Below are 23,351 nucleotides of genomic sequence, written 5' to 3'. Positions count from 1 at the left end.
AATCGAACCACGACCTCCTGGTTCATAGGTCGATGCTCAACCACTGACTGAGCCACGCCGGCCGGGCCAAAGTTATCTTCTTGAAGAAATCTAAGAAAATTAGAATTTCAATTTTGAAATAATATCGCCACCCTCTAATAATGAATGGGAAATAAACAGGAATAGCAACATGAGTAATTCAAATAGCAGGTATTGCAAAAAAGCACTCATGTGACAAATTAGAATAGCCAGTGCAGTCTCCCCTCCCACACCCCACTCCCGTCACACACATAACAGACTCACCACCCATGTCTGTTCCCAGCGTGGCCTGGTGCTTGGGCGGCCTGGGGTGATTGAGGCGATGGGAAGTGGAGGTTCATCTGAATGGAACTTGAGCAGCTGAAGGGATTGAGTCTGTGGTTCAAATTTAGTGAAAGATAATCCATGTGAGAGTTTACAGTTCTTGTCACGTGTCTGTGTCCTGCCCCTCCCGTTACCTAAAAGCCATTTCTTTTGTTTAATTCTATTCTGTCTGCATCTCAAAAGTACAACTTTATGTGTTTCAAAATTATTGCTGACACGGAGGGCTGCCAGACACTAGAATTGGTCTTTGAGAGGCGATCGAGTATCTTATCACAGAATGGCAATTTTCAAGACTCTTATTACTAATAAAGTACCATCGTTTGAGAAAGAACTCAATTTTCTTCTATGAATTAGTGTTGCTTTAACCAGGGAGTATTACAGTTTCTGGAAATATCATTTGGGGTGGAAAGAGGTTGGGCACTATTGTGCTAGAGGGAGGGAGCCCCGTGTGTAGGTCTGAGAGGATGGCTGATTGCCACCTTGGGCAGTAACTTCTGCTCCTGTGCCTGTAACTTCTTGTCCCACACCAGTCCCTGAGGGTGTTACTATACAACTAGTGAAACGAAGAATGGAAAACTGAAATAAAACATGACCAGTTCATGCAGTGTACAAGAATAAGTTCGGCCGAAACCGGTTTGGCTCAGTGGATAGAGCGTCGGCCTGCGGACTGAAAGGTCCCAGGTTCGATTCCGGTCAAGGGCATGTACCTGGGTTGCGGGCACATCCCCGGTAGGAGATGTGCAGGAGGCAGCTGATCGATGTCTCTCTCATCGATGTTTCTAACTCTCTATCTCTCTCTCTTCCTCTCTGTAAAAAATCAATAAAATATATTTAAAAAAAAAAAAAAAAAAAAAAAGAATAAGTTCGTTACCAAAGCACTATCCATGCCTTCATGCATTCAGCAGACTATCAGAAAGTATCCGGCATGGTTTGTAAGAAACAAAAGAATTTGAAGAGACAAAATGGTTTGAATGAAGTTAAATATCACTGAGTAACATAGACAAATAAAAAGAGCTTAGTTTTAAGCCCATCCACGTTGATTTAAATTCGGCATTAGAAGCCACAGTGCACATATAGATACATGTGTGCTTGTGTGTCTGCACATAGGAAATGACCTTTGGTCAGTTTGAAATCAAGCCAGGATCAGCATTCTTTGAAAAATGAAATGAAATAGAATAAAAATACTAACATACATGGAACACAGTGCTGGGCTACCATGTACAATGCTTATCTTACTCCAAAATTATGACTAATACAACATTGATGTAACATTGGCCCCTACAATTCCTTCTTTAGAAACAGGTGCATCAAACCCAAATAAAATATTAGGTTTAGCCTAAAGGGAAAATTCCAAAAAAGGTTGCATCTTAAATGATATCTGTGAGGATATGATAGTCGTTAGTAATAAGATTATCAACTCCTACTTTAATATCAAGAGTCACTCTTTTTCCAGTCACATTCTGTGAGTCACAGATTATGTCTTCATATAATTTCTGCCCTCAGAGCTCCGGATTGTGTATGGAAAAGTGCTCATTTGTAAGGTTGTATTATCATGGAAATCCAAGGGCTCTGGCTTCATATGTAGACAGAACTTCTTAGGTTCCACTCCAAGGTTGGCCCCTTAAAACTAAGTGACCATTCATTAGGAGGGAAGGTACACGTTTCCTACTCCACAAAGTAGGAATAATTTAAAAAGCTACTGATCAGAATTGTCCAAGCGAATGTTTGTGAAGTATATACACTCAGCTCCTTAAAAACTGGTGCTGTTCCTGTTATTTGCTCCGGGGCCAGGACCAAATGATGGAAATACATTTAATGCCTCTAAAACCCAGCTCAAGTGTCCACACACTTAAGGAAACACATTGACCTCTGGCTTGGGAAAAGCATTCTAAAGGAAGTAACTCATTAGACTTCTTGTGAGCCATTCAGGTGTTAAGGAGCTGCTTTTTTGAGTTTGAAAAAGTCTCAGAACCTACTTGGACTAAGGTTTATTTATTCCACCTTAGTTTCAAGTCCGAGCGAATCCTCCTAGAATGACCCTCCACTGTTTCCTGAGTTTGAGCTGATCCCATGTGACCTTCACAGACAAAGAGGACCACATGGTTGAGGTCAGGTGAGATGGGCAAAGTAGGACCGTCATCCAACACGGTACTAGTGGGGTCTGTTATCTTAGACACTATCTCGCTTTTGGTGATGAGGAAATACAAGCTCAGAGGTTCATAACTCACTGAAGGCCGCAGGGCTTGGTGAGAGGACAGAACTTAAATCCAGGTCTGTGTGCCTTCCCCTCCAGCGTCCTTTCTTCTTGTGCTTTGGGTGCCGCCCTCCGTGGATTCCTTGTATATCCAGTTCTCAAACAGATAAACCACCCCGAGTTCTTGGCTTTAAAAAACTCTTTTTCGGTTTCAGTGTGTGCATGCAGAATTGGCAGTAGTGCCCTGAGCTGTTTTCAGCATTCCAGCTTCATTATTTCACTAGTCCAGACAGAATCCACATCTTTCAGGAGAGAAGCAATTTTTATATTAATTACACCGTTCCTTTTAATCTCCAGCAATATATACAAAAATAATTAAAAGGGGTAGTTATCATTTACTCAGCATGTGAAACTTAATTAAGGGGAAAGCATTAAAAATTCCTTTGACGGCATTCCAGAATCACACACACACACCACTGGTCATATGCAAAAAAATGAAAAAAATAAAAGATAGCAAAATGATTTACCATCATGCTGCCCGTAACAGTTAAAAAGGAACCCAATCCTATAATTCTGTGTAGAATGTAACTTGCCAGAAACATACATGAAAGCATCGCGCAATCATCCATGCTCAGTGCCCTTTGCTGAAACACCCATTGTTTTCCCCAAAGGGCTGGCTTTTGAACTTTTCTTTGGGTCTTCCTGGTGCCTGCAGGATATGGAGGTGCTTTCTCTGCTTCTCTCCAGTGCAGCACCCCAACCTAGTCTCCTTTGTGAAGGAATTTGCAATCATCCAAAAATGTCTCTCTGCTCCATTGAACTTTCCACAGCATTTCTCTACCAGCTGGTTGCCATGGAGTCTGTGCTGTGATTTTTCTCTACAAGGTGTTAATATCTGGTGACGATGTATTGTTTGATTTGCAAGATAAATATAGGCAGTGGTTAAAAGTTTGGCCTTTGGCAGCAAACAGACCCGGATTCAAATCTCACAGTTGGCCTGCTACCAGTCACGTGGTTTTCTGCAAGCAGCAACTTCTCTGCCAGGAGGAGGATGCTAATACCCACTGCACAGTGGGTTGTAAGGATCAGGTGAGGTCACGTTGGTAAAAGGCTCGACACAGCCTTGACACTCCGTGAGTTCTCAGTTTGTGGCAGTTTTTATTATCCCAAGAGTATTTGCATTTTAATGTCAGGAGATGACAATGCCCTTACAAAAGGAATGAGTGTTTTAGAATGGGACTGCGGGCTTGAGAACAAGCAGACTTCTTGGAGCAGGTGGTATGCAAGTCTACCACATAGTTAACTGCCTCGTCTTCCCAGATGGGGTGTTTGTGTCCACCCCAGAGGGAAAGGATCGAGAAGAATAATCTGTCACATAGACTTCATGGATGGTTTGTATAGGACCTCAACAACAGGCTTAGAAAAGACCATGGATGCACCCAAACAATTCAGTGATTTTAATTTGCCCTAGAACTGTGCTGCTCAAAAGTGTGGTCTGACTTCAGACTGGCAGCATCCGCCCACCTGGGAGATTGTGAGAAAGGCCAATTCTTTGCCACATCCCAGACATACTGAATCTTTGGGAATGGGCCCAGACAACTGCATTTTTCCAAAGCCCTACAGGTGAATCTGACGCACCCCAACATTTGAGAAGCACCGTTATACAACATCTACTCAAGCCTATAAGGTACAGGCATCCAGACTCATCCTATTGTCTTTGGGGGGCACCCTAACAGGCCCCAGAGAATGTACATGGCCATGCATTCCCTTACTCCTTGCTCTGACATTCCAAGGACACACACAACCATAGAGGACTCTATCACTCGCAACATGACTTAACAATGAGATTGACTTCATTTTTATTTCATTAGACAAACTCCCATTTCTTCTTCCCATGGCTTTATTCTTGATAACTCAAGCTAGTTGTGCATTGTTGGGTTGTCCCTTTGTGTGAAAATTACTAAGGTTAATAAAAACTACCTTTTAACTCAGATTCAATTAGCATGCATTTTTTTTTTTAGAGACCCATTTCAACCGATTATAATTTTGTTCCATCATGCTGGTTTTTACTGTAGAAACATCTCAGCCATTTTCCTATGTATATCCCCATCCTCACCAAGTAGGTGTTAGTATTATATAGCTATTTACAAACCGGTCTACAAAACATATAGCTTTTATATTGGCATCATCACTTGTTTTTAGGAAAAGCAAGTCCATCCAAAATGTGATATGGTCACAATTATGTGCTGTATAATGCTTTTCAAGTGGGGTGATTATTTTTCAGCGATAGTGGCTCGCATGCAAAAAAAGTCACTCACTAAAATCACATGACTTCCCGATGATTAGAGGGAATCTCAGATGGAGGGGATTAAATGGTGACCCTCAAAAATGATATGTTCATGTTCTAACTTCTAGAACCTGTACATATGATCTTATTTAGGAAAAAAGGTCTTTACAGATGTAATTAAGTTAAAGATCTCAAGATGAGATTGTCCTGATGAGGATGGATTCTGAATTCAATGGCAAGTTTTTAGAAGAGAAGGGAGACAGACCCAAAGGCACAGGAGAGAAGAGCATGAGAACAGCGGTAGCATGAGAGGGACGCATCTACAAGCCAGGGGACACAAGGATTGCCAGCAACCACCAGAAGCCAGGAGCCCATTAATTTTCAGAGCCTCCAGAAAGAGCCAACCCTGCTGACACCTTGATTTGGAACTTCCAGCCTCCAGAACTGTGAGAGAATAAACTTCTATTGTTCTAAACCTCCAGGCTTGTGGTAATGTGTTATGGCAACTCTAGGAAACTAAGCTCATTGCACCGGCTCATTACAAATAGCTTCTACTGGCTGTAGCTGCCAACATTTACAAAACCTGGGTTTGAGAAACTTTCTTAAGGAACTAAGTTAAGGAAGGCTTAACACCAAGTTGCTGAATTTCTGTTTTTAATACCATAAGTCATACACCTTTAAGCAAGCAACACTCAGCAAAGGACTCAGTAACACAGTTTTCAGAGCAGAAGATACATCCATTAGCATTTCATTCCTTGGACAAATGTGCATGTGGGCAAAGCACCATCAGTGTGCATGCGGTGTTCAGCCAGTTAGAAAACCTTGACAGTCCCAAAATAGTAGGTGAAGGGCTTACAGCAGTGATTTTTCAACCTTTTTCATCTCATGACACACATACACGAATGACTAAAGTTCGCGGCACACGAAAAAATAACTGGTAGAAGAAATGCAAATATAACACCATTAGGATACCACTTTGTACCCATGGGATTGGCCCCAAAAGTAGAAATTTGGTGAGAAATAGAATTCTTGTTGGAGTGTAGACTGACATGAGCCATTCTAGGGAGTGAGTCTGGAGGGCCATTCTGGAGAGCACACCCAAGGAGGTTTTTCTGTGATTAACCATCAATAGGGGTCCAGGAATAAGGAGTTTTATTTAAAACAAAACAAAACACAAAATCAAACTGCCTTTGTTCTATTCTGGACTATTTTCAGCTTGTTGGTTTCATGGACTTTCTTTTCTTATTATTTGAATTATGGATAGAAAAAGCAAATAGGAGTACTACTCTCAACCCAATTCACAAAACAGAATGAGTTGTATTCCTAAGAGAAAGTAATTACAGTTTTGGTGAAGGATGACGTGAATTTAGGTTTTGTGACAAATGAGGAGTAAACAGTTAAAATGATTACATATGTGAACTTTAGGGGAACAGACTACAAAACTTTAAAGCGTTAGCACAGGGAACTCGGAACACCACCACCCTGGAGTGTTCTGGCAATGTCACAGGACAGAGGACGAGGAAACAACCATCTGACCAGAAACATGGCAGATTCTGTAGACAATGAACACTTTGTACACCCTGGAAGTCAGCTGTAGTAACTAACTCCTAACTCAGAAGGGAAATTATAAGAGGTCTATTTGTTTTATAAATATCATCATAACTGAGTCTTCCTCTGACCCCCTGTGTGGGGTGGGCTGTGACTGCACAGAGTAAGAGTACGGGGCCCGATCGAGAAGGATGTGGTAGGTCACGGTGAAAGATTAAGCCTTAGGAAAAATTATGAAAAGCGCATGGTCATAGTTTCACTTTAGAAAAGTTATCGTGGAGGCGTAGAGAGGAAGAACATGGGTGATTAGGTGATCAGTTTGCGAATAAACCTGGCCTCAAAGAAAAGCAGAAGGGTTGTATCATGATGCCAGCCAAGCGGGATGTGACAAATGTTTATGTAGTACCCAAGGGACAGAATTAAGGTAGGATGTCATTTCTAAGGAGGCCAAGAGTAGGAAGGAAAAAACCCTCAGATGGCAGCCATAAGCTAGAAACCGCAGGAAGTAGTGAGCAATGACACTGGGAATATCATGTCCAGACCTGCAGGCCAACTGAGGCCGTGACCGTGGAGACAGTGAGCAATGAAGATTTTTATCACAGGTGTGTTTGTGGTACCAGAGAGCTAGACTACCAAAGGGCCCATCTCTGAGGAGAGGGAGTGAATTGTGACTGATGGTCCCCATGGAATTCCATGTAGCTGCAGTTAGATTGGGAAGGTCCAGAGTGAAGCTTGCCAGATAAAATACAGGGCGCCCAGTTAAATTTGAATTTTTGATGAAGAACAAATACTTTTTTTGGATAAGTATATCCCAAATACTTGCTAAATCTGGCAACCCTACCCATAGCCCAGTACAGTTTGTGAAAATGAAAGCTATGTTGCCGAAACTGGTTTGGCTCAGTGGATGGAGCGTCGGCCTGCGGACTGAGGGGTCCCGGGTTCGATTCTGGTCAAGCGCATGTACCCGGGTTGCGGACACATCCCCAGTGGGAGATGTGCAGGAGGCAGCTGATCGATGTTTCTCTCTCATCGATGTTTCTAGCTCTCTATCCCTCTCCCTTCCTCTCTGTAAGAAATCAATAAAATATATTAAAAAAAAAAAAAAAAGAAAGAAAGCTATGTATGCAGGCAAATCAACACAACTTATAAGAATACTAGAGGCCCAGTGCATGAAATTCTTGCACAGGTAGGTTCCCTAGCAGCTGCTGGCTGCTGGCCAGCGCCTTCCTTCATTCCATGCCACCCCCTGTTGGTGAGCGCACGTCACCGAGAGTGATTGAACTCCCGGTTGGTTGAACTCCCGAGGGGACACTTTGCATATTAGGCTTTTATATATATAGATGCCTTGGCTGATGTGGCTCAGTTGGTTGGAGTGTTGTTTGATATACCAAAGGGTGGCAGATTCCATCACTGGTCTAGGCAAGTGCAGGAGGTGACCCATTGATCTCTCTCTTTCTCTCTCTCTCTCTCTCTCCCTCTCCCTTTAAAAAATCAATTTAAAAAATTTAAAAAGAGAAGAATACATTAATAGCTATTAATAGCTAGTGTTTGTGGGTGTGGATAATAGAGATTAAAGCAATAAATAAGTACTGTACTACACAAATAAAAGAATAGAGGGCCTTGGTGATACTGAGCTGAGTATGATTCCCTCAACCTCTCCCAGAATCTCCTCCAGAAGTCCTGATGACACTGCCTGGCTGATGAACAGAATATTCTATTCTACGAAGCAATCCCTATGGAATACCCTGGCATTCCCAGCAAACTTAAATGGCAGGAAAGTGAATACAAGGAGGAATGGGTAGGAGACAAGGGACTCAGGAAGGAAAGCATAATTTTATAAACCTAATAAAAAATGACACTAATGAGCATTCAGTTAGGCACGTTGCTTCACCTAAGATTTAGTTTTTTAATAGAGGAACATGGTTACATTCTTATAAATATTAGTGAAAGACTATCAACAAGTATAAATCTGTAGCTGTTGCCATAGAAACGGCTAGAAGAAGAGGCAAAGTTTCAGTTTCCCCATTGGAAAAATGACAGTTCTATCCATGTCACTGGGTAACTCTGATTCTTAAAACCATTTCCTTTTCTAACGTTGCAGCGGATTACAAGGAGAGCTTTAATACGATTGGAAACATTGAAGAGATTGCATATAACGCGGTTTCCTTCACCTGGGACGTGAATGAGGAGGCCAAGGTGAGTGAAAAAGGAGCACTGATTCATTGTTCAGACTTTTAAGTAATGTGCTCTTTCTCTGCAGGTGATTTTTTTTTTTTTTTTTATAACAGGCTTTATAGGTAGGGAAAGATCTGTTAACTTGAGCCAGAGCCAAAGGAAATAAACCCATTATCTTTCTCTAGGAGTCACACACATTCAATTCTGTGGAGCAAAATTGCCTTTTTTTGGGGGTGGGGGGTGGGAGGGGAGGAGAAAAGGACGGGTACTTGTGCCTCTGTGGCCTCCTGCGGGATGCCTCCAAAGCCTCCAGGCTCCATTTTAGCCCTTGGGCCTGGCAAAGAGTGGCCACAAAACCTTTCCAACCTGCACTATAGATTCTCCTGAGCCCCTTCTCACTGCAGCCTTCTTCAAGGAGAAGGGGTTCAGAGCTAATGCTTCACAGGTACGTGCCTGGGAATGTCTCCTGACCCCACGATTCCTTCCAAGTGTGTAACCTGCTGGAGGGAGGGGGCAGGAAGCAGGGCCACAGGCCTCTGAACTCACTCCCCGAGGTTCCCCACCGCTGTGACCTTGAGCCGTTTTTTTCCTTGGTGACTGCTTAAGCTTTCTCGCTCTCTCTCTGGTGCCAGCCTGGTTTAAAAGGGCAAGAGTCAGGCCTCCAGCAAGGTGTGCCCGGGGGGTTCCGCCGTGGACAGCGTGAACAAGTGAGACTCGCCGGTACTCCCGTTTGCTTTCGGGCCGTGAGTCTCTGAGTGCGTGAAAACTCCAAACTTCTGTCTGCACTCTTTTTTTCTGTGTTGTATAGCTTCTGACTCTTGATCCTTCTTTTGCACTAAAGAGGAGTTTCCAGATGAAACCTAAGTTTGTTTTGTACTTCAGTTATGTACCGTCTAGGAGGGCGTTACACAACTTTGTCTTCAAACTAATGAAAAGGTCAGTGTAAACAACTCCCTTCAATGCGTTATTGTCTGCAGGCGGGGAATGCTGGGTGAGAGAGGAAACTGGATTTGAGTTTTCGGGCAGGACTTATGGACGAAGATGAATTGCTCGGTGTCTCATTCCGCTCACGTATAAAACAATGTAAATGAAACTGGCTTTCGGCCCAGGAAAGGTGACTTAAATGGGCAAGCAGCGAGCATGCCAGGGAGCTAGAAGGAAGTGGGCCTCAGAGCAGCGGGGAGTCGGTCAAACGCAGAACCGTAGGGAAGCTTCTTCTAGGGTCCGTTCACCTCCATTTAAAGTTCCTTGTCCAGGGCCGGCCGGTGTGGCTCAGTGGTTGAGCATTGACTTAAGAACCAGGAGGTCACAGTTCGATTCTTGGTCAGGGCACATGCCTGGGTTGCAGGCCCAGTGTGGGGTATGCAGGAGGCAGCCGATCAATGACTCTCTCTCATCACTGATGTTTCTACCTTTATCTCCCTCTCCCTTCCTCTCTGAAATCAATAAAAACATATTTTAAAAAAAGTTTCTTGTTCAAGCCCCAGATCCCTTCGTCCTCTTCTCTCAGAGGCTGGGGTACTGGGCTAGACAAAGAAAAGGCTTCGTGCAAGGCACAGCCGGGCTGGGGTTAGAATCCTTAGCAAGTCATCTTACCTCTCTGGGCCTCACTCAGCTCCTTTAATCAAAACAAAATTAAACAAAACAGACCTTTCCAAATAAACTCTGCCGTGCCAAGTCTGGTGTGTGATGTGTGAAGATCCAGTGCTCTGGGGGAGGGCAGGGGAACCAATAACCACACAGCGCGTGTGGGGTGCGAGGGGCAGGCCCTTCACAGTCACGGGGGAGACACTGGGGTCCTATCCTCGGAAGCGCCTTGCCAGTCAGTATGAAGGAGCTACAGATGTGAGCTGTAATTGCAGCCCTAACGTTCATTACCATGTAGCCTGTGCTAACGAGTGCTAGTGGGTGAATGCCTTAATGGTTATGTGTCAGTAGGGACCCTTTAAAGAAAATGCCAAAACCGAAGGGACAGCATGAGTGATGGAGGCGCTGAGGTGCCACGGCGAGGCAGTGAATTTGGGTGGAGTTGACCCCTCTTTCAGCCTCATTAAGACAATTCCATGCCGCACCCGGAGGCAGAAGCTCGCGTCTCTTGTTCAAACACGTTGGAGCATGTGTGCTGTTCCAGCATCACAGGTTTAGCTCACAGAAGCTTCTTGTAGCAACATTTGTTTGTTTCTTTAATCTATATATTTTAGTTACTAATACTTGATTATTGCAATTGTATGCAGTCTGGGTTAACCAATAAGTAATAAAAAATAGTTTCTAATAATTTCCCCCAAAGGACTGGAAAGGCTTTTAAAGAAAAACCATAAAAAGCAAGTCTGTTTCATTAGTGAGGCCAAGAAGATTTTTTTTCATCAACTCTCAGAGCCTAAGGAATTTCTTTAAAATGTTACTGATTTTAGCCTTGGCTGCCGTGATTCAGTTGGTTGGGCATCATTCTGTGCACCATGAGGTTCCTGGGTTCCATTCCCTGTCATGGCACATGCCTGGGCTGCAGGCTGGATTGCCCATAGGGGACGCTTCAGGAGGCAGCCCATCAATGTTTTGCTTTCATATAATTGTTTCTCCCTTCCTCTCTCTCTAAAAGTCAATAAAAAATAATCTTTAAAAAATAAAATAAAGTATTATTGATCCTATATAATAAAAGGGTAATATGCAAATTGACACTAATGGCGGAATGACAGGGAACAACCAGTCACTATGATGCGCACTGACCACTAGGGGGCAGATGCTCAATGCAGGAGCTGCCCCATGGTGGTCAGTGTGCTCCCACAGGGAGAGCTCCACTCAGCCACAAGCCGGGTTGACGGCTGCAAGCACAGCAGCGGTGGCGGGAGAGTCTCCTCAGCAATGCTAAAGATGTCTGACTGCAGCTTGGGCCCAGACATAAGCCGTCAGTCGGACATCCCCCGAGGGCTCCCGGGCTGCCAGAGGGAGGTCTGACTGCCAGCTTAGGCTTGATTACCTGACCAGGCTCAGGACCTCCTCCGAATGCACGAATTTTCATGCATCGGGCCTCTAGTTTTATAATAAGCAGATTGAATAAAACAAAGCATGTGATTGAGTAAAAAAGTTTTTTTTAACAAAACAAGAATTAAAAGGCATCTCTCCCACAGTGAAATTGTGTGTGATTTTCATATCATGGACTTCTCAGGAGCAGTTGAATTTGCTTTCGAGTTCCTGTTGGCAGCATCCACACAGAAATCTCTTGTAGGCTTCAGGGCTGGGGCCCCATTCAGTGTCATGTGATGCTTTGGTTTATGTGACCAGAGGACACAAATTGTGGCCTGCAGCCTTCATATGGTCCACAGAACATATATGTGTATGTAACATACATTTACATACTTTATTTCAAAAATTTAATTATTTTGCCCACATTTAATAATCAGGAGGTTACTTTAATCTAGGTTTCTAGATTCTTTTGGGTGATTAAAGAATACGACAACCATAAGCCCAAGTGTTTGCAAGGTCACGAGTGGTTCTTGTGAGGTACTGGCTAGTCTCTTTAATGCTTTCTCTAGCCTTCACCATTCTGGAACTTTCTCTGTCTGGCCCTGCTGGACATTTGAGTTTCCAGGCCCCAATCCTACCCCTTCAGACAGCCGAATATGCAGTTTACATCTTCACTGGTTTTCTGTGTTGGGGAATGTGGTGACACATGGAGGTTAACAGAGTAGAGCCGAGAGAAACAGGACCAGGATCCCTGCCAGCATTCCCTGGTTCCTTTGGCCAGGCCTTTGGCAACAGGCCAGAGTATGACTTGGGTTGGCACTGTGAAAGAGAGCGGCTGGGACATACTTTTGAATGCCCATAATGGCGTCCAATCTTGATCTTTGAAGATGTTTTAAAAATCATCAGAAATCACTTGGGTCCAAATATAAATACACATCAACCAGTTGGACATTCCCACCTTAGGGTTAAAAATGAGATTTCTTTGTACACTTGAATCTTACATGATCCTATTAGCCAATGCCCCCCCTAATACATTTAATTTAAAGAATGAGATTACTTTTCTACAAGACCGGCTTTGAAGAAGTCAGTGTCAGAAGAGATGTGACAAATAAAATTTGAGCCACAGCAGCGTCATTTGAGAAACCATGTATCTTCCCAAGATGACTGTGTGAAAGGATAGTTTTTATTTGGATATTTAAGTTTGGGTGCATTTATTTAAAAAACAAACAACAGCCAGTATTTGGTTTTCTTACTACATATGCATCATCAAGAGCTAACTGATTTTCCCAGAGCACCTTCCTACGTGTTCCTTTTCTTGCTGACCTACATTTTACTTTCACCTCTCGTTTAGCATGAGCAGAAGAAAGGATGTGAAATTCTAATCGTTTAGTTTATTTAAGGAAAAAGTTTGACCTGGGAAGGTGTTAAAACTATTAATTAAAACGAGGTTTGGAATGAACTGATTTCTGGTATCAATGGCAGCGTGAATCTGGCAGAGCTATCCCCGAGTTCTTCCACCCAGAACCGGTTCTGCTGGCTGTGCCACCGTCTTCCTGCCCAATGACAGGAGCAGCAGCAATAGTCTCCAACAGGACATTTCCCCCAGGGTCTGGACGCTGCTGTAGTGTGAACAGGTGTCCCTGGGTCAAGGTTGGGAGTCCCAGTCCACCCTGTTACAGCTTGGAAATTGATGGGGGATGGGCAGCAGCAGGTGACAGAGGAAAAGGCACCTGGGTGCTCATCTTGGCCCCGGAAGAGCTGGCTTTGTGACTTCTCCCTGCTGAGCCTTACTCTCCTCAGCTGGAAGGGAAGCAGGGATTATCAGAATAGATTATTGAGCCCTAACTGGGTTGGCTCAGTGGATAGAGCATTGGCCTGTGGACTGAAGGGCCCCAGGTTCGATTCCAGTCAAGGGCATGTACCTTGGTTGCGGGCACATCCCTAGTAGGGGGTGTGCAGGAGGCAGCTGATCGATGTTTCTAACTCTCTATCCCTCTCCCTTCCTCTCTGTAAAAAATCAATAAAATATATTTTAAAAAATAGATTATTGACATCAACAGATTATTAAGGTTCCATCCATATGCTTCTAACAGGAGCCCTGCTGTGGTACCTTCTTTCACATGGCTCCCATTCCCAGGGTTATTGCAGACTTTCTTTCTTCCCTTTGCCAAACACTAGCACCTACAAAGTAGATCGATTGGTCGCTAATCCCCAGATTGAGGAATTCCCACGGAAGACTCCATTGGGTCATTGTGAGCTCAGGTTCCTGGCATCGAGTGCCGGCTTTCCCTCTGCGATGACATCATCCCCCAGAGCTGGAGCACAGCAGGCTCCCCCCCTTCTCCCACATTTCCGAGGAGATTCTTGAAACCGGGCCCCTTCTTTTTGTCCAGTGCATTTTCTCTGTTCACAATGAATTCAAGCTTAAGCGAACCTCCGTGTGCTGCACAGGCCTCTCTCCTGTGACCACAGAGAATTCCTGGAGCATTGAGATGCTCCCTAGTGCTTTGAGGAACAAGTTTCCTTTTTGTGCCTTTTCGCTGGAACACCATACCCATTTCCCCCCACTCTACACTTCACCCCTCCATGGTTTATGAACTGCCCAAGAAGGAGACTTCTTTCCATGAACCCTTTCTAATCCCTCTGCACCAAGCCTTTTGGGATGCTCTGGAGTCAGTGAAAATGCTCCTCCTCCTTTATACCAGCTCCGCTAAATCATCAAGCAAACAAAGAAATCCACTACTGGCCCATCCCCTGTCTCTAAGATTTTTTTTTAATCTATTATAATTCAGTAATATGAAAACTTTTCTCTCCTGGGTTATCCTTTGCTGCCATCTGGCCTAGCACCTCTGCCTGCAGGAGGAGAGCCATTACCCTCTGGGGTGAGGCCTATCCTGCCCTCCTTCCGTCCTCCGTGTTGAGGTGTAGGAGGGGCTTTGGGGATTGGCTAGTCCAGCCCTCTGCTCTGCAAAATCAGTGGTAAAAGTTCTTCCTGCCTTTGGAGGTTTGGGAGAACTCTCAGACAGGAAGTTGTTGCAATTTTAGAGAGGGTCGAGGACACAGATAAGGCATATATATTTTTTCATCCCTGTTAACACATTTTTGTGGTAAGATTGGGGGTAGGCCAGACTGAGACCTGGATGGGATGGGGTGGGGAGCAGAGAGGCTGAGCGATGTCGTGAATCATTTTCCTGTGCAGCTCATTCTCATTCCACTAAGTATCCACTTTCTACATACCAGGCCCTGCGCCATTGGCAAGTGCAAGAGTGGGCTTTGAACCCATGTCCTGCTGAGCCCAGAGTCCATGCTCTTAACCGTCCCAATAGAGGGTAATCTGCAATCTTTTTAGGCCAAAACATGCTATGATGTTTTTTCTGAAAGAAATCTATAGGGTACAACGTATGTAGTTCCTGAAAGAAAGAAAACAAACAAACAGCCCCATTTTCTTTAGCAAAGCAGTTCATTCAAGTCACCCTGCTTTTGCCACCCTCTGTCTGCCCCCTGCCCACTAAGGTGGCCTTGCTGGCCCAATACCTCTAGCACACAGGCCTCTCCCCATCCATGTCTTTGGTTGCCCTATTACATTACCTGTCGATATCATACTAGTACATGTTATTGACCAGAGTGGATTTGGGGGTGAGGACTATTAGGATTCCTTGCCATCTTCAACTGAATGTGTGTATGTGTGTGTGTGTGTGTGTGTGTGTGTGTGTGTGTGTTAGCCTAACATTAATGATCTCATTTGCAGAATTACTGCAATTAATACTCTTTGTATTAATTGAATATCAGTGCATGCTTTCTCATATTGATACATATCAGTGTTTTTTTCTCCAAACCTTTACACATTTATTCTCCATTTCCCCCACTTATCGCTAGCTCCTTTCTCTAGTGTCCAGATTTTTACTTTTAAGTGTATTTCCATATACTTTTCTTTTATGTTTTTTCCTGCTATGAACAGGGAAGACTATTCCTTACTCTTTTTTTTTTTTTTTTGCAATATTATGTAGGAAGCACAGCATAAAAAACTTCAAAGCAAGAACAGTGATTGTTATCAGAGAAAATGAAGGTTGCAGAGGGCACACAATGACAATCTGCTTTATGTTTGCAACTTAAGAAATCCAATAAACAAAACTCACATTCACCAAGCTGGTAAATGTGAGGGGACTTCTTGATTCCGCACCGCCCCCTGGTGGTCAGCACACATCATAGCAAGCAGTCGAACTCCCAAGGGGACAATTTGCATATTAGCCTTTTTAATATATAGGATAAGCAATGTTTATATGTAGATTCCTCTAACTTTGGGTTCCTTTAGATCAGTGGTTCTCAACCTTCTGGCCCTTTAAATACAGTTCCTCATGTTGTGACCCAACCATAAAATTATTTTCATTGCTACTTCATAACTGTAATGTTGCTACTGTTATGAATCGTAATATAAATATCTGATATGCAGGATGGTCTTAGGCGACCCCTGTGAAAGGGTTGTTTGACCGCCAAAGGGATCATGACCCACAGGTTGAGAACCGCTGCTTTAGATGCTTTCAATGAATTGGATCTACAAAGGAGATTTCATGTAAGTTTTGACATTGTGAGGAAATGCAAGGTGAGGGGACACATGCTGATATTACCTCTGGGCCGTATTTTCCTTAAATTTTTGCCTTTTTTATTGCCTTTGGGTCTGATTTTGCTATAGTACTAAGGGAGATAGCATAAACCATCTGAGACCCAGTGTAAGGGATGCGAACATGGATGTGCTAAGAGGAGTCAGCTGGAGGAGCAGGAAGATAAAAGTGGAAGTTGGGACTAAAAAGCTCGCTTCTATGGAAGCAAATTCATCCCGAAGGAAGCAAATGCGTGATGCCTCGCAATGCCCGTGGCCGCCTGACACAGGGTGTTGGATGGGCTCATGTCATGACCTGCTTGGTGCTGTGAGACGGAACTAGCGCTACCATGTAGGATTGCTTACTTTTTCCACATGGAGTCCAGGTTTCTTTCTTTCTTTATTATTATTTTAAAAAATCTTTATTGTTGAAAGTATTACCTATGTCCCTCTTTTTCCCCCATTGACCCCTTCTAGTCCGTCTCCCGCCCCTGGCAGGCTTCCTTTCTTTTCTCACCCTATGGTCAATCCTTTCTCTTCCCAGGGCTGTCTTTTCAAGGTGCAACCAGTGGCCAGCAAGTCAGATGAGCTTTTTGCTCCCTCAGCTGCTAATGAATAGAAAACACAGCCTCTCTGTCCTCATTACCTCAATTTTAGTCACTCAAAAGACGGGAGGTGGAAATGGCAGTCCTTTGATTATGGCCTATGAAAGGTGGTAAACTGGAGAAAATGTAGGTGTTCTAACCTTCTCGTACACCGTGAACTGTTGAGTCTCTCAGGGTGGAAAATAAGATTATGCTGATTGAAAGGCTGACTTGAAAGTCAGTACCAAATCATGGCAGATCCATTAAATTGTTCCAAATGTATTATTTCGTTCCCTCCTTCTCTCTCTCTCTCTCTCTCAGCACTTTTTTTGGTCTAAAATATTTAATCTGTGTTTATTGGGCTCCCACTGTGTGCCAAGCACAAAGCCTGAGAAAATGGGTTCTTTAGTTGGATAGTCGGGCTGGATACCAGGGAGAAGAGAAGATATATGGGCGGTTAGAGGATATTACAGGGCATCTTCCATAGTCTCAAGAGTAAAGCAGAGGCTGGGGCAGGCTCCTGGGAGGGGTCTTAAAAGGTCAGGACACACACTGTGAAGCAGGGCAAATGGCATTTTTATGTGTTTGCTGGGGCGTGGTGTAGGTGATGGGAGCTTTATAAGGGAAAGGTAAACATTTGCTGGAGTCTTTGGTATTGAACTTAAACAAAGCCATGCCTTTGTTTCAGTTTTATAAGGTAATGGATGGCAGGGAAAGCTATAAAGCTGGAGTTAATTCATATGTAGAAGGAGTAATCTTTGCAAAGCATCTCACTGAAGATATCAACAGCTTGATCTTCTGTTAGAATGTGGAGTACCCGTGGTTTCTGACCTGAATCCTGCATAGGGCTCTATAACGTACATGCATAAACCGTTGTGTGTGTGTAGAGAATTAGATTACAGACTTGGATTTCATAGACTGGTGTGTGTGTGTGTGTGTGTGTGTGTGTGTGTGTGGTTAATATTTGTTTAGTGATTACCATATACCAGGCACTCTGCCAGGTGCTTTTTATACATTATGCAGCATTTATATTTTTAAGTGGATATAATTTTTCATGGGAATAATGAATGAAGAATGTGAAGCTCAGAGAGGTGAGCAAGCTTACCTGAGGTTGCCGGCTACCACATAACATCCGTGGCTGTCAGGGGAACATGTTCTTTCTACAGTGCCTTTTGTATTGGGAGAATCTAATAGTAATGTCTTCCGCATTATCTTTGGCAGAAGGGCAACCATTCCTTCAAAGCTTTATGCCTTTGACCTGGGATCAAACCTACAACCTAATTCTGTGCCCTGACTGGGAATGAAATCCAAAACCTTTTGGTGTATGGAATGATGCTCCAAACAATTGAGCCACCCAGCCAGGGCAAAAACATGAGCTCATTTTAAAGTGTCACCATACTAAGGTAAGGATAGTTATAGCTACTTAAAAAATGAGGACTAGAAAGATTAAATAACTAGTCCCAGGCGATAGTGCCAGGATTTGCACTGGCTACAGACCTTCTTTTTTTTTTTTTTTTTTTTTTTAATTAAATCTTTATTGTTCAGATTATTACATTTGTTCCTCTTTTTTCCCCCCATAACTCCCCTCCTTCCAGCTCCCACCCCACCCTCCACCCTCACTCCCCACCCACTGTGTTCATCCATAGGTGCATGATTTTTGTCCAGTCACTTCCCGCATCTCCCACACCCCTTTTCCCCCCAAGAATAGTCAGTCTATTCCCTTTCTATGTCCCTGATTCTATTATAATCACCAGTTCATTCTGTACATCAGGTTATTTATTCACTTGATTCTTAGATTCATTTGTTGATAGATGCATGTTTGTTGTTCATAATTTGTATCTTTACCTTTTTCTTCTTCTTTCTCTTCTTAAAGGATACCTTTCAGCATTTCATATAATACTGGTTTGGCGGTGATGAACTCCTTTAGCTTTTCCTTATCTGTGAAGCTCTTTATCTGACCTTCAATTCTGAATGATAGCTTTGCTGGATAAAGTAATCTTGGTTGTAGGTTCTTGGTATTCAGCACTTTGAATATTTCTTGCCATTCCCTTCTGGCCTGCAAAGTTTCTGTTGAGAAATCAGCTGACAGTCGTATGGGTATTCCCTTGTAGGTAATTGAGCCTCTTTCTCTTGCTGCTTTTAAGATTTTCTCTTTGTCTTTTGCTCTTGGCATTTTAATGATGATGTGTCTTGGTGTGGTCCTCTTTGGATTCCTTTTGTTTGGGGTTCTCTGCGCTTCTTGGACCTGTAAGTCCATTTCTTTCTCCAGATGGGGGAAGTTTTCTGCCATTATTTCTTGAAATAGGTTTTCAATATCTTGCTGTCTCTCATCTTCTGGCACTCCAATAATTCTGATATTAGACCGCTTAAAGCTGTCCCAGAGGCTCCTTACACTATCTTCACACTTTCGGATTCTTTTTTCATTTTGCTTTTCCAATTGGGTGTTTTTTGTTGAATCTTTTGTTTGATTATTGTGCTCCTCTGGTCTGCTATTGGGTATAATATTCTTTATTTCAGTCCGTGTATGCTTACTTTCTAATTTCTTTATCGTAGCATCGAGGGTCTCATTAGTTTTCGTGAGGTTCTGCACAAATTTATGGCAAGCCCTCAAAATTGCGATTCTTAGCTCCATATCCTCCATTTCTGTCATGTTTTTTTGTCTCCGCATCTTTTATGCTTTCTTGGTGCACCCCCTTGTGGTCTCTGTGCGCAGTCTTGTTCTAGCCAAGCCTTAATTGTTGTAGTTAACACTAGAGGGGTTTGACCACCAGGCCGACTGGCTATAGGAATCAGCTGTATGGAAAACGTCTGCCTTCTGGGGAGGCGCTAATCCAGCCTTTGCCTGAGGCGATCGGCAAATGGCTGTGCGCAGGGTTTGGGCGGGGTGGGATCAACAGGGCGGGCGGAGGGAGCAGTTATGGCCACGCTCAGTCCCGTTCCCAGAGGCTCTGCTTCTCAGAACCCCGGCAGCCGCTGCAAACTTCGGAGAGAAAGCTGCCCTCAGGTTCCAACTGATGCCGGATAATCCCGCTTCTCCCGTTTGAGTCTGGGTCCCTAGAGACTCGCCCGGATCTGGAGCCCAGAGTCTGAGACTCACTCCCGACAGAAAACGACAACCGCGCCCTCAGCCACCAGCCCGCTTTGTGCGCGCACCTCGGCACCTTTGTATTTTCCACACTGCGCCGCCTCTGAGCCTCGATTTGCTGTTCTCTTTCCTTCTAGTTGTAGAGTCTCTCTTCAGCCAGCCTTCCTGTGGTTCTGGGTGATATCCGTTCAGTCTTTTAGTTGTATTTTTGAAATGGTTGTTTGCGGCAGCGGTCTCCGGTGTTTACCTACGCAGCCATCTTGGTCTCCTCCCTACAGACCTTCTTTGAGCCCCTTGTACTTTTATTCTTGCTGTGCTTTCCTCTCATTTTGCCTCCCTGCTTCAGAGAAAACTCTGTCTTTCTTCTTATAAAACTTCACTTGTGAGTTGATATCATTTGATCCCTGCCTCTGAAGCTCTGAGCTCCCATAATTCCTCCTATTTGGAGCCTCTTACATTCGTCCTCTCTCATTGTGTGAGTACCTCTTCCATCTGTGAAGAACACCTCTGCCAGGCCCTGCTGCCCGCTGTCCGTGCTCCTGTCCATCCCTCCTTCCTCTGCCAACTTCCCAGCTGAGATGCTTCCTCTCCATCTTCATGTCCTGGCTCACTTGCCCCAGAAATCTGGTTTCCCATCTTTCCCTCCATTAGTCTGGCCTTGGGAAGGGCACAGACCCTTTTTACTTCTGAACTTGGTAGCCTTTTCTCAGCCCTCACTCTCCTGGTCCTCTGTAACTTGGATGTCGGATACTGTGGCCATAGTTCTTGGCTTCAGTGGTACACACCCGACCTCATCAAACGTCCATTATTTGACAACCGTGATACAAGTATTTTGGTTGGCTTCTTCCCTCACCAGCCTATTTCAGGCTGCTCTTAACTTCCCCAACACAAACCTCCCCTCTCCCATGAGGCTGTCTCCTTATTCCAGCTCAGGGCTCCTACAGGGCATCTCCCCTGGCTGACTCGTTGAGCTTTCTCCTTTTCATCATGTGCTTACAGCATGTATAGTGAGTATATACATTATTCAACAGTGAAAACTGTATATCCCTCCTTTTCTTTAAGGGTAGGGCCCTACCATAGACTTTTGTATCTCCCATAGCATCTCTGTCTATAGTATCTTCCATAGCGAGCGTGTGTGTGTGTGTGTATTTGGTGCTCAATTTAGGTTTGTTGATATACAGACAGGTAATATTTTTTGAGTATAAATCTGGTCAGCACTGCTAACCCTGCTTATTATCTTGACAAATACAGCTACTCCAAGCAATCTCAACTCCTAAGAGGTTTTGCTTAGGAAAGCAAGAGCATAGATAAAGAGGGAAATGCGTATTTAGAAAAGTAATGTTATCTTACCTCCTTGGACAAATATTTGTTGAGTATCTACTGTGGGCCTGGTACTGGGACTAGATTGAGTTTGGGGTAGACAAGGGCCCTCTTCTTATGGGCTATAGCCTCGTGGAGCAGACAGATAATTAAGCACTAAACAGATAAACAACAAGCTAAATCCAAATAGTGTTAAGTGCTATGAAGAAAATAGAAAAGAGCAGGTTGACAGAGTATGTTACTGGTCGTGGGCGGATGGGAGGAGGAGGCAGAAGACAACTCCAGCTAGGGCGGCCAAGGAAGAACTGAGATTGGACTGAAATCTGAATGAGGAGGAGTGGCAATGGGATGATATGTGGGGACAGCACTGGAGGCAGAGGGCAGAACAAATGGCAAAGGCTGTCAATTGGGAACACGCTTCGCATGTACTGGAAGTGGAAAAAATTGAGTACTAAAAGAATATAGAAAGCTGGTAGGATATGTGAGTAAGCCAAATGTGCATGTGCGTGTATATACAGAGGTGCCCAAAGGAGAAAATAGAGAAATACACTATCAGGTTTTAAATCATTTCCTAAAAGTGCTATATAAATGGAGGTGTCAGGGAATCTAGGAGTTTCTTAGATCCTCAACAAAATAGCAAGCTCTCTGAGGGCAGGGAATCTAATCTGGCCTGTCATTCTTGTTCCCACTTCCTAGCATAATGTCAGGCCCTTGATAAATAGTTGGTGAATTAATGCAAGAAGAAACGAATGAATGCCCAAGACTGAGATTTCACTTGTTAACATTATCTACCTTTAGTCTGTCTCTCTGTCTTATTTGCCAATGCATCTGCACCCAAATACCATTGTATAAAATAGAAGAAAAATGATGAAAATGCAAGAAAACCGTCTTGAAGGCCTTTGATAATGCTAAGAACCAAGGAGAAAACAGAGTAGGGAAATTGGCAAGAGCACACCGATGTGTTTATATATTGTTTGTGTTTTAGAGTGGAAATGCTGACTTTATGACCCTGTAATTTGGAGGCTAATGCACGTGCCACTTCTTCTTCTTTTTTTTTTTTTTTATTGCTTAAAGCATTACAAAGGGTATTACATATGTGTCCTTTTTTCCCCCCCACCCTTGACAAGCCCCTGCCCTCCCTTACCCCCCAGTGTCTTATGTCCATTAGTTATGGTTATATGGATGCATACAAGTCCTTCAGTTGATCTCTTACTCCCCTCCCTCCTGTCCCCCAACCCTCCCTGGCCTTACCACTGAAGACCGACAATCGGTTTGAGGCAGCTCTGCCACTGTATTTATTATTGTTCAAAAGTTTGTAATGGTCTTAATTATCCATGAAAGAATGAGGTCATGTGGTATTTTTCCTTCATTGACTGGCTTGTTTCACTTAGCATAATGCTCTCCAGTTCCATCCATGCTGTTGCAAATGGTAAGAGTTCCTTCTTTTTAACAGCAGCATAGTATTCCATCGTGTAGATGTACCACAGTTTTCTAATCCAATCATCTACTGATGGGCACTTAGGCTGTTTCCAGATCTTAGCTATGGTGAATTGTGCTGCTATGAACATCTGGGTGCATATATCCTTTCTGATTGGTGTTTCTGGTTTCTTGGGATATATTCCTAGAAGTGGGATCACAGGGTCAAATGGGAGTTCCATTTCCAATTTTTTGAGGAACCTCCATACTGCCTTCCATAGTGGCTGCACCAGTCTGCATTCCCACCAGCAGTGCACAAGTGTTCCTTTTTCTCCACATCCTCTCCAGCACTTGTCGTTTGTTGATTTGTTGATGATGGCCATTCTGACAGGTGTGAGATGGTACCTCATTGTTGTTTTGATTTGCATCTCTCGGATGATTAGCGACTTTGAGCATGTTTTCATATGTCTCTTGGCTTTCTGAATGTCCTCTTTTGAAAGGTGTCTATTTAGATCCTTTGCCCATTTTTTGATTGGATTGTTTATCTTCTTTTTGTTAAGTTGTATGAGTTCCCTATAAATTTTGGAGATTAAGCCCTTATCAGATATGACGTTGGCAAATATGTTTTCCCACGAGGTGGGTTTTCTTGTTGTTTTGTTGATGGTTTCTTTTGCTGTGCAGAAGCTTTTTATTTTGATGTAGTCCCATTTGTTCATTTTCTCTTTAGTTTCAACTGCCCTAGGAGCTGTATCAGTGAAGAAATTGTTTTACGTGCCACTTCTTGGAAAAGAGTCTCAACCTTAGGAAATGAAGAGCTTTCATAGTCTTTGATCAAAGGGGTC

General features: G+C 43.6%; 1 protein-coding gene across 6 annotated transcripts in view; it reads left to right on the top strand.

Moving 5' to 3' along the window:
- GRHL2 (grainyhead like transcription factor 2) overlaps window positions 1-23,351 on the top strand; it is a 121,017-nt gene that overhangs the window by 66,960 nt on the left and 30,706 nt on the right. For all 6 annotated transcript variants that reach the window (XM_070392668.1, XM_070392666.1, XM_070392669.1 and 3 more), the window contains exon 8: window positions 8,473-8,567. In XM_070392668.1, coding sequence (XP_070248769.1) covers window positions 8,473-8,567 — 95 coding nt within the window. The remainder of the gene's footprint in view (window positions 1-8,472; window positions 8,568-23,351) is intronic.

This window comes from Myotis yumanensis, unplaced genomic scaffold (assembly GCF_028538775.1).
Source record: "Myotis yumanensis isolate MYYU_CA2020_CCGP unplaced genomic scaffold, mMyoYum1.0.hap1 SCAF_15, whole genome shotgun sequence".
In the NCBI taxonomy this organism is placed as follows: domain Eukaryota; kingdom Metazoa; phylum Chordata; class Mammalia; order Chiroptera; family Vespertilionidae; genus Myotis; species Myotis yumanensis.
Note: the sequence above shows the minus strand (reverse complement) of the source record. Positions and strands in the feature narration are given on the sequence as shown.